General features: G+C 39.2%; 1 protein-coding gene across 1 annotated transcript in view; it reads right to left on the bottom strand.

Moving 5' to 3' along the window:
• Positions 1 to 16,227, bottom strand: part of COL6A6 (collagen type VI alpha 6 chain) — a 122,889-nt gene that overhangs the window by 27,370 nt on the left and 79,292 nt on the right. Inside the window, 6 exon segments of the mRNA XM_033131771.1 lie at positions 876 to 926; positions 1,732 to 1,794; positions 5,664 to 5,726; positions 12,446 to 12,508; positions 14,139 to 14,201; positions 15,783 to 15,818. Coding sequence (XP_032987662.1) covers positions 876 to 926; positions 1,732 to 1,794; positions 5,664 to 5,726; positions 12,446 to 12,508; positions 14,139 to 14,201; positions 15,783 to 15,818 — 339 coding nt within the window.

Genomic DNA, 16,227 nt, shown 5'->3' with positions numbered 1-16,227 from the left:
TATAAATATATATAAATTACTGGTTTTGAAAAACTTATCTTACTTCCAGACACATATTCAATAATAATATAAATTTGTCATTCTGGCATGGTTAAAAGGTTTTATTTTTAAGTTACTGCTTGGCCCCGTGAATTTAGAAAGGCCTGTAAAACCTCTCACTAATGGCTAAAGTAAACATACTAAGAGGAGGACACATGTTTGAATGCCTTCCGAGGTATACTTGAGCACAGAGCTGCTAAGATTCAGTGCACTGTTCAGGCTGGAACAAATAAGGCCCTGGCTGTACATCTCTGCAAAGACCAGAAAATTAATTTTCAAGTTTCAATTGTTCTCCGTACCTTAAACCATCAGATTGTTTTTTATTCTACAACATTCCACACAGGATATCTGCAAATAAATTATAAAAATCTATCTATGTATGTCTAGACCTACCTTCTTCACTGCTTTCTTTTTTCTCTTAAACGGGGCAAACAAAATCCAAGCAACAAGATTTTGTAGGGTGTCAGGTGGGCACATGTCTTATTAGGGAGACCACTTCATGGACGGTGTAGATGCCTGACCACTGCACTGTGTACCTGAAGCTAAAGCTGAATAATATTGTATGTCAACTATAATTTAATATATATATATATATATATATATATATATATATATAGTCACGGGATATGGAGTACAACATAGGGAATAGAGTCAATGGAATTGTAATTGATATATATGATGTCAGAGGGGCAATAGCTTGGGGGCGGGGGATATCACTTTGTGAGGGGTGAAATGTCTAACTAGTACATTGTTTTGTACACTGGAAACTAATAAAAAAATCCAAATAAATAAATAAATAAATGGGAAATGTCCACCTTGCAGTCGACAAGTCTTACCTTTGCTCCTTTACTACCAATGTTTCCATAACCTGGGTTGCCTTCATCACCCTGTAAAAAAAAGCAAGTATTTACAAACATCCCAGACTACAGACAAGGCAGGCTAACTCACCAGAGAACAACACAGCCAGCTTTTTGGTTTGATTAGGAGAAATGAAGCAGCAGGATTCTCCCTCTGGGGCAGGCTATTGACATTTGGTGACAGTGGCACTAAATGCAACTCTCCATAACATATACAGACAATGCACTATCCCTTAGCCTCACCTGTTTTATCCATTAAGTGGGAAGAGTTATATTAAAAATTATACCTACTCATGGTGTTCTTATGAGGATAAAATGAGAAAACTACACATACAGTCATCTCCATAAAAGGTGGTAGTGGTGTCTCTCTTCTGGGTAACATTTGTATTTTAATACCTTAGCTTGAATGCATTTTCAGTTGCTAGATAAGAACAAGACCTCCTAAATGTCTGGGCATTGCTTCTGACAGACCCTTGTAGGAAGGCCTTAGTGAGAAGTCCTGAGCACTGGGGCAAGGCTGGGGTGACTTTCTGATGAATGGCTTCTGATAGGGGAAAGAATGGAAGAAGAGTTATGGAAGAAGAGACAAGTGTTGTCCATTTTATCATTGGGCTCAAGGACACCCTGGCCACGATGTCTGGTACCCGGGAAGTCGCCACCTTGGAAAAGCTGGCTAAGGAACTACTCCACAATGAGCATAATAGCTCAATTTCTAGAAAGCTGTGAGGCTAGATTGGAATGGTATCTTTAATACTCTCTTCAGAAAAACCACCCTGATATTCATTGAGTGAACAGATTCCAAGGGCCAGAACAAAAGCAGTGATAAAACACAAACCGGCAAGCCTCGAGGACCGGGTAGGCCGATAGGTCCTTTTTCTCCCAGATCTCCAGGTTCTCCCTGTTAAACAGAACAGTGAAATGTGTCCTCATTAGGCTGTTTTTGTAAAGGAAATTAGAAACAGTGGCACAGAGACAACACTTGCTAACTGCATCCATGTGTATCATAAACAGCGACACTGGGTTTGTGGCCAGGACTATGAATTGTGCAAGCAATACAAGGAATGCTGTTTCTGGCTACTGAGGTCTCCTCTACTGATAGAGGAAGCCTCAGCAAGTCTGACGTATTGTTTAGTGCAAGTTGCCATCTTAGCAACTCAGTGACATGAACCGCACCCTTGGAAATGTCTCACCATGAGTCCAAGAGGAACCTTGGTACTGTTTAAGAAAATTAAAACCATTTTCCATGATGATCCGTGCAAGTCATCTGGCTGCTGCAAAGACAACAGACTTACTAATCCAGCTTTAAGATTTGAAGAGTCAATCAAGATAGTGCAGACTCCCTGGCAATAGTTTCTGACTTCTGACTAGTAGAACGTCTACTGTGGATTCTAAATCGATCTCAGTATGATGTTAAGGAAAGTGCAGCTCCTTGGGAAAGTTGACACAGGTTTACAAAAGAAGGCTTAAAGACTTGCAAAATTTTAGATTTACAGAAACCTTATGAAGAGTACAGAGAGTTCCTATGTGCTACACATCTCGTTCCCCCTATTGCTACTATTACATTAGTTACATTAGGAGGGCACATTTGTCACAATAAGTAAATACTGATTCATTGTCATTAACTAAAGCCCATACTTTATTCAGATTTCCTTAGTTTTTACCTAATATCCTTTTTATGTCCCAGAATCCCACCCAGGGTACCACGCGTCATGTCTCTTTGGACTCCTCTAGACTGGGACAGTTTAACAAATTTTCCTTGTTTTGATGACCTTGACAATTTGGAGTATTGGTCAAGTATTTTGTAGAATGGCCATCAGTTGGGGTTTATTTGATATTTTTCTCATGATTAGGTTGGGTTTTATGGGTTTTGGTTATAAAGACCACAGAGGTAACGTTATTCTTATCACATCATATCCAGCGTATATACGATCAACCTGGCCATCACCACTGATGTTAACTTAGATCATCTGGCTGAGGTCATGTCGGTCAAGTTTATCTACTGTCTAGTTATCCGCCCTTGCCCTTTTCACAATGTGCTCGTTGGAAGAAACAGTGTGGAAATGGGTATAGTGCACATCAAGGGGTGGGAGTGGTTAACACAGTTTTAAGGATAGAAAAGGCAACATAGTAAGGGAGAGAATTGCAAATGGACAAATGTCCACCAGCGCTGAACTCTGGGGTGAAACAGAAGGGGTTTCTATGGAAGGAAGGGAAGCAGATCACCTGTCCTGACGCCTTTCTTTCTGGGCAGTTGCTCTCCAAGTGTGCTCTGGGGGCCACCTGCCTCACAATTACCTGGGGTCCACATGCAAAAGGAAGTTCCAGGACCCTCGTAGTATCAGTCTCTGGTAGTGGAGCCCAAGAATATGCCTTTAAAAATAAGCTTCTCAGCTGATTCTTATGCACACTGAAATTTGAGAACATCTGCCTTAAGGTAGGGAACTGAAGGAAGCCATGGGGCTTGTCCAGGGTCAAGCTCGTTGTTTCTCATAGTCAAGCTGTCGAGCTCAGATTAATTGCCGAGTTGCTTGCCTCCCTGGGAACTTGAGCTGATTGGAGTAAAGTAGTAGTAAGTGTTTGGGGCTCATCTTAGTTAATAATGAGTCTGGAGAGCTTGGTCCATGTTGGGGCTGCTCAAAGAGTTTGGGTTTTCTTTGAGGGTACTTACCTCCCAAATTCTTGCTCCTTCCCCTTTAAAAATCCTCCTTATTAACAACAATCGTTTTTGGCACAACTACTCACCTCATATCTATCTTCTTCCACACTCTCACCTATATATCCGGCTCTAGGGTCCCTCCATTCCTATTGGTCTCTTCTATCACACCCTATGAAATGCCTTTATTTCATGCAGTGAAAGACTCTCCATACATCCATCTCACACACACACACACACACACACACACACACACCGTCCTCACTGTAAAATAAACTTGGTTCTCACAGTGACACCACTTCCCCTGAGGTTTTCTCCCAGGCAAGAAGGCAGCATTGTCTCTGTTCCAAACTTTCTGTTCCAGACCATTGTTGCAACATGTGTTCTAGTAATCCCTTCCTTTTGGAGTTGATTACCTTTTCATCCATGTACCTCATTTCATCCTTCAATCAACTGTCACAGTAACACTCGATTGCTGGCCTCTATCACTGCAGTCCTCCTTAGCAGTTCTCCATGACAAAGCTAGCCCCTTTTCTTATGCCCTCAATCTCATCCTCTCTGTCAAGAAATTTCTCCATTAATTATGTACTCTTTCTTATATCTTCAACCTCCTCCTTTCTCTGTTTTTCCCTTGTTTGTGCATAAACATGCTACGGCCTCTCCTATCCTTGAAGACAACCAAATGCCAATCTGTCCTAGACTGTGCCTGCACCAGTAGTTAATGGCCCCTTCCTCCCCTCCAAAGCCTAGTGGCTCCAAAGAGTAATTAAGAGCCCTGTATCATTTCCTCCTTAACACATTGTCCAACACTTTTGCAGGCTGTCTCCCTTTCTTTCTTCTTCCCTTAATTGCTACACTTTGAAACTATTCTTTGGAGCATCTTGGCCACCAGATGTGATGACCTTCCCATTTCTGTGATGTTTGTTACCACTTGTGCTGGAAACTCACGAGTCATCTTGACCTCTTCCTTCTGTTTCTGTTTCCTACTGGAGGAGTCCTACATAATCATCGTGAGCCCCTCCTGTCTTCACCCTGGTAAGCCATCCAATCATGCTTGTCTTGCAGACTGTGAGAACGTATCAATTAGTCTCTTAGCTTCCAATACCTCAGCCTTCAAAATATTTCTACACTGAGTTGCCTATTTAAAAATCTTCCAAAGTCTGGCTGAGTTCATACACTCTGTTCAAAAATCACAAATAGCACTGTACTGGCCACCTAATAAGGTCGATCACCACAGACTTTCATGTTCTTTATGTACCCAGCAGATAGGATCATTTTTCATTTCCCAACCACCGTTCCCAGGATTTTCCAACCCGGTTATCTCCTTCACCCCATTTCTTCTATCTGAAATTACCCAGGCGCTCTCTCTGCTTACTAAAGTCCTTACCTTCTGAGGACCACTCAAAGTTTGTATCCTCTATGATGCCTCTTTTCCCAGCCCAGAAATACTTCTATTAATACTCTGTTTAATCCTCCATTTCAGTCCCTTCTTCTTGACGACTTTTTGTCATAGAAATATTCTGAATTCTGTAGGGGTTGATTCCATATCACATTTATCATTATACAACCAAGAAACTCTTTCATTAAACAAATATTGACTAAGTACTTATTCTGTGTCAGGTGCTGATCCAAGCAGTAGGGATGCACCATTGAACAAAACAGACAAAGATAGCTGCTCTCCTGGAGCTGACTTTCTGGTCCGGCTGAAGGCCAGTCCAGTGCCTTTGCTTTAAAAGGTGTTCAGCAAAGGTTTGTATCAATGAAGGAAAGAAATAAGCAGAGAAGGGAAAGGGAGGGGAGGGGAGAAGAGGGAGACAAAAAGGGAGGGAGGGAGAGAGAAAGGCAGGCTTGATCCAGAACAGTCCCCCTTCCCTGACATCCCTCAGCTCAGGTTGGGTGTTGCCTGTGGTGAAATTATGTTGAGCTGGAATCACTGACATCATCCTGGTCCACACCCATGTCCTTAAATGTTGCTGGCTCTCTAAGAATCAAGCTGGGGGTACGGGCAATGGGATGTTCTCCTTTGTGTTGAAAGGGCTCTGGCTAATACCACTAGACACATTTCCCTTGAGAAGAAAATCTTAACTTTGGTGGGTAAAAAGAATGTGACCTACTTTAATTCCTTGGCTTCCCAAATGGCCTTGACTCCCTTTTTTCCCTTCTGGTCCTGGAGGCCCCTGAAACAAAATAAGGATTGCAAATACAGCAGAACATAAAGCAACTTTCCTTTAAACCCTTTGTGTCTCTTCTAAGAGGAAAATGAACCACAGATGGGAAAAGACTTGTGACTTTACTGATTCCTGTTCTGGAAAAAATTATCACAGATGTCAAATAAAGACGAGTAAATAAAGGAAAATTAATAAAGTACTTCATGCCAGATGATGCCTAAATGATTGTGCTTCCTTGTGAGCCTTCTCTTCTACAGAAATTTTAGGCTCACATTGTTTTACTGTTAGAGCAGATGTTGCTAAAATGACAGACATCTAAAGTGGGCATTCAAATGACATTTGCTTTGTACTATATTCTTCCTGGTTCCTTGCTTTGGTAGAAAGTTGTGTGTGTGTGTGTGTGTGTGTGTGTGTGTGTGTGTGTGTGTGTGTTTACAGTAAATATCTTTATTTGCAAGCAATATTTACTAAAAATAATTAGCATTAATAACAAGATATGTTCAGGTAGTACAATATTCTGAAATAGTTTTCTCTTTCCTAGCAGTAAGTTAGAAAAGTAAATGTAAATAAATTTCAATTTACCAATGGGGGAAAAATACTGTAAAATTCTTAAAATAAACTTAAAGATAAAAGACCTGCATAAAGAAAACTTTAAAATCTTATTGAAAAATACAATACCAAAACTTAAACAGATGAATAAATATACCATGCATCTATATGGAATATCTATTTGATATAATAGAAGTCTCCCCAACATTCTAAAAAGCATGTTTTATTGGAACAGTTTTAGAGCTGAACATTTAAAAATCCCAATTCAGAGGTAGTCCAAGTGCCTTCTTATGTTTTTGACACTTGGGATTAGATATTTCCTTTGGGTTATCAAAACATGTGGCAACAGAAATCTCTTTTGGTTAAAATATTGCAGGTACTTGTAAATAATCCTAATACCAGTCAACTGAAACCATTTTCACAATTATTTTTAATCATGGTTACTATCGTTTAAAAATAAACCAAATCTGTGTAATAAGCACGATACTTAGCAAATTAATTTTGTTCAGAAGAAAAAATTACATTAACCTTTCCATCTTTTTAAAACTTTAAAATGTAGTAAGTTGGACATAAAAAATTTCCTAATAGGAAAGATTATTGAAGTATGAATTGGTTACTAGGGATGATAATACGATCTTTCCACAGCCTTTCGTCTTCTCCCCTCCCTTCTTTGTCTTAAAAGAATCTCAATTTCTTTACTTTCCATAGCTCTCAACCCTTTTCCTTCTTTCACTTCCACCGCTACGTGGAGCTAGCTCCCATGACCTTCATGTTCAATCCAGTTGACTTTTTTCCCTGTTCTTACCTTATTTGAGTTTAATCTTGTATTCTTTGAAACTTTTCCATTAACTTCTGTAAACCAGGTTACCATGATCTTCTTCCTGGTCCCCCTCTGGTCTCTTCTCAGCAAATGTTGAAGATGTTCCTTCTTCAATCTGCCTCCTAAATCTCCAGGTGCCTTATGGCTCCAATGACCTTATTTTCTCACTTTATCCCCCTCCCTGAGTGACAGCCCCATAGATTCAAATACCACTTCTACAAAATGACTCCTAGGTATACAGATCCCCAGTCCAAACCACACAACTGAACACCAGACTCATATTAAAATGCCTACTGACTAACCCATAGGAATTGATTACCAAAGATAATCATATTTACCATAAGTCATGCTTAGTGTCATTTTTTTTTTTCCATTAAGGTATGGTGCCTCCCTTCACTCCCTCTGAAACCCAAGCTAGAAACCTAAGAATCATCCTAGATCCCTCTCTCTAGCTCATCTCTCAAAACCAATCAGCTACAAGTCCCACAGATCCCTTTCTGTATCCATCTCTCTTCCATTCCCATTGCTATCACTACCTCCAGGCTCTTGCATTATGCCTGAATTCCTGGTTTCCCTGGCTTCTCTCTAATCCATTCTCTCCTCCTTTCTCCTTTCGATTTAAAATGTCAGGCTGATGCTGTCACGTTGTCTGCAATTCTAAATTCTGAATAGTTTCAGAATAAAGTTGAAATACTGTATTTAATAATACATAAAATCCCTCAAAATGTTGGTAGCGTTTCCTCAAAAATAAGACCTAGCCAGACAATCAGCTCTAATGCGTCTTTTGGAGCAAAAGTTAACATAAGACCCGGTCTTATATCATCATATCATATCATAATCATAATCATATCATATCATATATCATACCATACCTGGTCTTATAGGATAGTAAAATAAGACCAGGTCTTATATTAATTTTTGCTCCAAAAGACGCATTAGAGCAGATTGCCTGGCTAGGTCTTGTTTTCAGGGACACACGGTACTACATGCCTCTGTAGTCATCTGTGACTCCTTCAATCATTCCATGTTCATGCTCATCAAACCATCTGAAGTCACCAGCTGTTGTCTTACATCTCCACACTTGTGCAAGTTGTTTCTTAGTTTAGGGTTGGTTTTTTTTTTCCGTCTAGGGAGAGATAAATCTCCCTCTTCTGAAAATCTTATTTTTAGCATCACCGTTCCAGAAAAGAATACCTGAGCCCCCTGGTTGTGCTGGGTGTTACAACTGTCTCAGATGCCTCAGAATATAATTGTTCATTTATTTCTCTCTCTCATCCACCCATCCATTTGACCTCTAGCTAATGCTCTTATATAGGGAAACCTTTCAATGCCCGAAGCTACTCTTTTAATTCACAGCAACTGTTGATCTCAAATTAAGGTAATTTTTGACTCTTTGATATCTTGGGGGTGGCTTTGTTTTGTAATGGCATCCTTTTATTGAAAATTTATTTTGAGCAAGGCACTGTGCTAAGAGGTATGTATTTATATATAGACTTCTTCAATCCTTACAACCAACACAATGAGATACATATTATTAATGTTTTACCAATAAAAACAGATTCTCAAAGTGTTTAACCCTAAATCACTCAGTTAATAAGAGGATGAGATTGGAATTGAACCTGGTTCTGACATTAAAGACTGAACTCCCAGCCACTCCATCTCCTGTTCTAAGGCCCAGGTCTGGGGCAGGATTCCCCAACTCCTACCATCCGTGCACCAGCTGAGATTGGAGTTTCAAAATGTGAATCTCCAAACTTGATGCAGGAGGCTGGGGCCAGATCTAACCTCCAATATGGGGACTTGGGCTAGGGGCTCTTTTGTTCATGTTGAGACTCTGTCACAGAGTTCTCAGCAATCACAACTGATTTAGTGTCAGAAAGGAGATGTTGAGAACATCTCCTCAAATGTTTAAAAAAATTGTCCTTAGATAGCATCTCATCAGAAGGGATTGTACTAAGAGTTTAGGATTAATGGCTGCGGCACTGCCAAGGACACTTCAATTTTGGATGGGATGCGGCAGGGCACGGGCAAAAGGTGTGGGTTCTTCTCATCTTGAAAAGGAATCCTGTCACTTATTATATTCATGGCGGTGAAACCTTGCCTACACTCACAGCAAATACTAGGCTGAGATGATACAATCCAAGGAGAGTCAATGCTCAGCTTCTGTAAGAGCCAGACAGGAGTGAAGTCCAAGAACAAAAACAAATCAAGAGGCCAACAAGGGGTGGCCTCTAATGTAAGAACAAACCCCAGGACACCAAGAGAAGATGTTGAGCATGATGGTGCTAGTCTACCCTACACTCCATCCACACTGAACCATTTATGGTTCTCCAAAAGCACCTTGGTATCTCTTTTTATTATATATAACCTGGGCCTTTTCCTGGATACCTGCCTCTCTCTCTTGATCACCTGGCAAACACCTCTTATCCTGCAAAATCTAAGCCACTTTTCTCCTCCTTCAACTCCATCCTTTCTCTCACCACTCCACCTTGGGTATGATTCTATTTAACATGTAGCACCTCACATCTCAATGATCTGTCTGCCTGAATCTCCTTTATGAGACCGGGAGCTCTTGAGACTAGGGTCTGTGTCTGATTCATCCTTTTATCCTATTACAGGGCTTGGCACACAGGAAGTGCTCAGTAAATATTTGTCAAATGAGAAAAAGGAATGAGTGATGGATCATCTAGTCTAGATTATGCAGAATGACGAAATCCAATGATTGCAATATAGATTACACATTGTTATACTGCTATTATTCTGGTTTTCCTTGGATTGGTTATGAGTATGCTTTGGGCATAAAATTGCCCGTTACATGAGGTAATATCCATACAATATAGTAGTAATAAACATTTATATAGTGCTTACTATATAGCAGGCACTGTTCTAAGTACCTACATATATTAAACCATCTAATTTTCACAACAATCCAACGAGGTAGCTACTGTTACTATTCTTATTTTACAGCAGAGAAAACTGAGGCACAGAGAGGTTAAGTAAAATACCCAAGACCACACAACTAGGAAGGTACAAAGCTGGTAACCAAACCCAGGCAGCCTGGCTCTAGACTCTGTGTCCTTGACCACTATGCTATTCTTTGTAAAGATGAAATTCTACTTTGTATCCCATATTTGCACTGAATAATTTCAACCTTCCTTGATAATGCATATGATATTAGTGATTATTTCACTAAAAATCCTAACTATTTAAAGAATAATTCCAGCTCTAATTAGAATTAATATTTTGTGTCTGATTTTCCATTCCTTTTCTAGGCCTTGGTTGCTTTACTGTGGGACCTTAAGGTAAACCAAACAAGAAGGGAACAAAGGAAGGTACAAAAGAACATGCCACAACTTTCAAAGTTCTTTCTTCTTTTTCATTGTGCCCTGGACTGTATTTCTTTTATATCACAGCCATATCCTTGGCTGGATTAGCACATGTTTGATTTACACAGGATGCCCCAACATTGCATAAATTAATAAGTATTCAGAACACTGCCAGCTGAATTCACATCCCTTTTCTAAATGTATATCCTAAGAACAACCTTTAAGCCTGCAATTAGAAAACACTCACGTGATTCCACCCGCATGGCTGGTCCTTGTGTGAAAGAATATGAAGCCTATGTCAGTGAATTTAGAGCCAATAACGAATAACACCTTCTTGTATATCTGATTGTGTTTGTCTCTGTGGTTTTCCTTTGGAAACCATTTTGAGATCTCATTCATCATGTCCTGAACATAGAAAATTCTACATATCTTAGAAATAGCACTTTCACTGTGCTGACAAGGGTATTTAAAGAAAATCAAGCAAGGAAAGAAAACTGTGCTTTCCCGCCAGACAAATGGAAGAGCTAGACGAGGGAGAAGTTGTGCCTTTTGACTAGCTCTGGCTGGCCAAGAGGTTGAATGATTTATGACTATGACCAATCTTGCCAAGGCAAGATTAAAGGGGACCCACTCAGAAGTACACTACAGGGCAAGTGGAGTAACTTATTGGAGTAACAGCCTTTTGGATACAATATTGGATTCTAGAGCAAGGGAATTACCAAGCTTTTTGAATTTCAACCCATCCATGTTGCAATACTTTATATAAACAGATGAGATAATCACCCGATATATGTTTCCCTTGGCATTCACTTTAAAAAAAAAAAAATCCCATTTGTGGTGCCAGTGAGCTTTTAATGATTCAAGGACGTGACTGCAAAATAGTGACTTTTCATCAATTTAGTCCTACCATGAAATTTTAAAATTGTCATTCTTTTTGAAAGAGCATATTCATCAAAAATGGGAACAAATATCCTCATGAGCAGTAACTAATAAGCTCTAAAATACTGTAGCACGAGATTCAAATTTATGCAAATAGCTTCTTAAATATTTTGATGATGAACGCATCCACTTTGGTGTTGGACCACGGCCCAGTTTAACTAATGGACACTAAGTAATGGATTCCCTTTATCCTCATGTTAGCCTAGAGCGCAAGTCCCAACTATGTCTCATTCATTCATTTACTAATTAATTCACTGTACAAATATTCATTGAGCGCTATGGAGTAGCAGCACTGTTGTTCTGAGATCTGGGATATAGTTCAAGCAAGACAAAGTCCTGGCCCTCACAGCACTTACAATCTAGAAGAAGAGACAAAAGCAGCTAAACAAATCTATACTGGGAATGCAGGTAGGCAAGGGCCAAATTATGTAAGGCCTTGCTACTCAAAATGTGGTCAGAGGAACTCATTGAAATGCAGGGTAGACTCTCAGGCCCATCCCAGACCTACTCAATCAGAATTTGTATTTGAATAAGTGCTGCAGGTGATTCTTAGGCATTTTGACATTGGAGAATGCTGGTGTGGGACAGTCATTCCCAACATTGGGTGTGTATGTTAGAGTCACCTGGGGAGAGCTGAAAGTTACTGTTACTGTTACCCTAGGCCTCACCTCCAGAGAGTCTAATTTCAGTGTCTGGGGAGAGTCCCAAGTGGTGGAGTGTTTCACGAGTCTGCCCAGGTGATTCTCATGTGTCACCAGGTTGAGGGCCAGTGAGGGTTGCATTCTGGGTGCATGAGAAGCTCCTGAGGGCTGAGGTCAGGGGCATGGCGAGATCTGATTTACATAGAGGAGGAATCCTTAACCCCACAGGAATGGCTAGGCTGCTGAGGCAAGGAGGTCCAGGCAGAATGACAGCCTGCTCAGCAAGGTAGGGGTTAGGATGTAACGTGGCCATATTGAGCAATGAAGTCAAATCTAACATACTTTGCTGGTTTACAGGCAGCAACTAATCTGTCTGCAGAGAAGAAACCACAAGCACATCCATATTAAAGCCAAGATCAAAGCCACATGCAGTCACTTTCTCTTATTACATACCTGGGGACCTCTGCTTCCCAGATCTCCTGTTTTTCCTTTCATACCAGACTTTCCTCTTGGGCCCTATGTACAGAGAATTAAAGCATTATTTTCTCCCTAAAAGAAAACACTGGAATATTAAAACGGAAATGTTAAGTTAGTAACATGAACAGAAATTGGAAGGAGAACTCCACTCCTGCCTTTGGTTCTGTCTTGATATGTTGAGCTCTCCCTCTGCGTGGGGAGACCAGGATCTAATCTGACATTCAGTTGGTTGGGCGTTTGCAGTCAAAATGAAGAAATACTGAATAAGTGAGTTTTTCAGTATTGTTTGCTAATTATCCTAAGCATCTTTATACTCCCCATGCATATATTTCTTATGTTAAAAGAAAATAATCCTTAATTATAAGTCGGAAGCTGGAATATTTAAGGACTTTCTATTCAATAATCACACTGAAGACTGGTCATCTATAAGATATGGCATGCAATAAGATGAAATTTGGATATTTCTACTTCTGGAATATTATATTGCCTATAAACAATGGCTACCATATGATACACAGAGAAACCTTCATGCTTGGTTTTTGCATCTCCTCTTAAACTATTTTGTGACAAAAGGAAGAGTCTACAAAATGGAAGAAAGGATATTCTAGTTGTATTGCTTGTTTAGAATGAAATAAAACCAGCCAATCGACAGAAATGCTTCCCCACAACCCCAGTGGCAAATATGTCTCACTTAAAGGTAAGAAAAATGAACTTTCCTCAGCTGGCAAGTAAGACAAAGAAAATCAATCAAGCTAGAAAGAGATAGAGGTCCAAGGGGAAGACTGTTTACTGCTCTGAAATCTTGGTAAAATGTGAACAAAATTTCTCTTTTGACGTCCAAGGATATTTTGCCCAACTTCCACGCAACCAAGCTGCCAACATATAATAGTTATTTTAGTGTTTTTTTTTTTTTTAACTATATGGATTAAAACTTTGAAAAACTGCAGAACCATTGCTGGTCCTGCATTTGCCAAACAGCAATATTATTTCTAAAAATTTCAAAACCAAAAGTTTGGAGAGAAAAACAATACGGTCAAACGTTCTGTATTCATCTCAGCCTTTTCTAGGACTTCCTTTCTCTTCTTGTTGTTATTTTAGGCTACATTCCCCTTTCTGGCACATGCTTCCTTTCCCCTCATGTGATCAGTGTGACCGTCAACCACAGCTTGTTCCTTGTAAAGGAAAATGTGCTGGAGGCAGCTCCCAGGAGAAGTAAGCTAGAAACCACAGGCTGAATGCCACACTACAGATCACCCCACGGAAGACTTCAGCTGAATTTGGAATCATTGTTTCCTAGAGTAGAGCCAATTTTTCTACACCGTGGGCATTCAGATATGTAACATTGAGTACTTACTGTACTAACTTGACCCAGATTCCCAGTTTTGAGGCTCACCATGTTCCTTGGCTCAAGGTCTCCCGAGAATCCCATAGCTAGCCTGAACCCATCGCACAGGGACCACTGCCCAGTGTGTTAATTTCTTTTCACCTCCTTACTGGGACAAAATTGACATAAAGGAGAACAAATACTGGTCAAGACTGTACTGCTTCCTTCCTTTGTTACCCAGAAAACACTTGAAACAACAATAATTCTACAAGGGGAGGGGTAGAGGGATTCTATCAAGGCTTCAGATTCTTTAATTCTCACATCATGATTAGTCTTAACATGTACCTGACGACCGTTAAATCCCAGGGAGCCTTCAAGTCCATCTGGGCCTGGGAGGCCTGTTATCCCCTGTGGTGACAGAGAATCAACCTGTTAACACTGTTTCCTGAGAATTTTGTCCCCTTTATGTGCAAGATTATAAATATTTGTTCAATCACAATGATAGTGTAGGATCTTTGCAAAAAATATGAAAAATAAAGGAAAATACAAAGAAGGAAATAAAAAAATCCTTTCATCTCATCAAGCAGAAACAACCATAACTAATATGTTGATATTATTTACTTTCAGTCTTTATATATACATGAGCACATGTGCGTGCGCGCGCGCACACACACACACACACACACACACACACACTCCCTTCTTTTCTTATAATACTTATATCCAAGTTGGGCATTTGGCTTGAAAAATCTCCCAATTTACTTCACATTTTCTTCAAAAATCTTTCAGCATTTTACATTATATTTGTATTCAAACAGATTAAATATCTAGGGATTAGCAGCTGAGCAGTCTCCTCACATTGCTCTTGAACTCTGCCACAGATAATTCCAAGAAGAGTAAGAAAGAATTAAGAAAGTTTCATTTATGCAACTACTAGGGTAGTCCAAATTTATCTCAGTTGTTATACAGTTGGATGTGATTAAATGTCCCTTACTGATGCCTTTTCGTAGAAATCAGAAAGAGGAAATTTCTCAATACTTTCTCATCCCAATCTCATTTCATTTATTTCATGCCATTTTTCTGGATCTGGTTTTTCCTTTTTGTCTAAGTCTAACCTTAAAGTGGGTTTATATGGGGTAATGTCTGTGGATGGTAAACTCTTAGTCTTTTTCTATGTGAAAATGTCTATTTTACTCACTCTTAGTTTAGCTACATATGAAATTCCAGGTAAACAACTATTTTTCCTCTGCACCTGCCAGATATTAATTTGTTGTTTTCTGACATGTATTAGTATTGAACAGAGTATGCTGCAATCTAATTTATCTCTCTCATGGGTAAAATTGTCTTTTTTTCTGGTAGTGCCTAGGATGTTTTCCTTAACCTTCTGGAGTTTCACCATAATGTGACTGAGAGTGGATTTATCATTATTCTCATTGTATTTTCAATCTGAGGATGTGTGTTTCCTCAATTTTGACAACTGCTCTTTCATAAATATTGTAGGTTCATGAGCATGTATAATGTATCAACACATACAAAGGAGATATGATACTTGTTATTGTTCACTTTTGAACAAAATATTCAGAATATCCCATTTATATTCAGGTTTTAATGTACTATCTCGGTTTAAAAGGAGTTTATGTAAATTGTAAATAAAATTTACAGCAAAAGTCTAAAAGAAAGGTCACCCAATAAGTTACTAGAGTTTGTAATATCCAAACAAAGTTCAATTTAACAATGAGTGGGCCAAGTAATGTCTCTTATCGTTAATTTATATGGTTTTGACTAAAGTACCCAAATTTTCATTTTCTTTTAAGATTTGCATTCTTGAAATTGTAGCCTAAAAGTTTTCTAACATTCTATGCCATGACCAATATCATCAAAAAGAAAAGAACTTTAGGCCTGGAAAAGACTTTCTAGTCTTTATTCTACCTCTTTGATTGGACACAAAATATTTATTATTTGGACTTCAGAAACATAAAATCTTTGTACCTGTGGGCCTGTATGTCCCCTTCGGCCATGAGCTGCCTAAAATAGGAGGAAAAGGTGCATATCATTAACTGAGAAAAAATGCTTTTAATAATTAATTTAAATTATTATTGGTCACCTTAAGGCACTGACATTAAAAAAAAAAGTTCCCACATGTTGTTTAAAACATTTAATTATCTATTGTACCATGAAAGCAAAATATTGCCAACTCTGAACTTCTATCCTAAGGCAATAGATAATTAAAATCATAGACAATTGAAATCTATAGATACTCATGAGAATAGACTGTGGTCAATAATTTCTCCTCCAGTAAACTGTTTCTAGAGCTGTTCACACAAGTTCCAAAATTGACTGATTTGGTTTTATTTTTTTTCATTTTTCCACAGTACTACCACGTAAGTCAGAAATCGGGAGTAGAGTGGCCAAAAGGCAGGAATCCAGAGGAAAA

This window comes from Rhinolophus ferrumequinum, chromosome 17 (assembly GCF_004115265.2).
Source record: "Rhinolophus ferrumequinum isolate MPI-CBG mRhiFer1 chromosome 17, mRhiFer1_v1.p, whole genome shotgun sequence".
Classification (NCBI taxonomy): domain Eukaryota; kingdom Metazoa; phylum Chordata; class Mammalia; order Chiroptera; family Rhinolophidae; genus Rhinolophus; species Rhinolophus ferrumequinum.
Note: the sequence above shows the minus strand (reverse complement) of the source record. Positions and strands in the feature narration are given on the sequence as shown.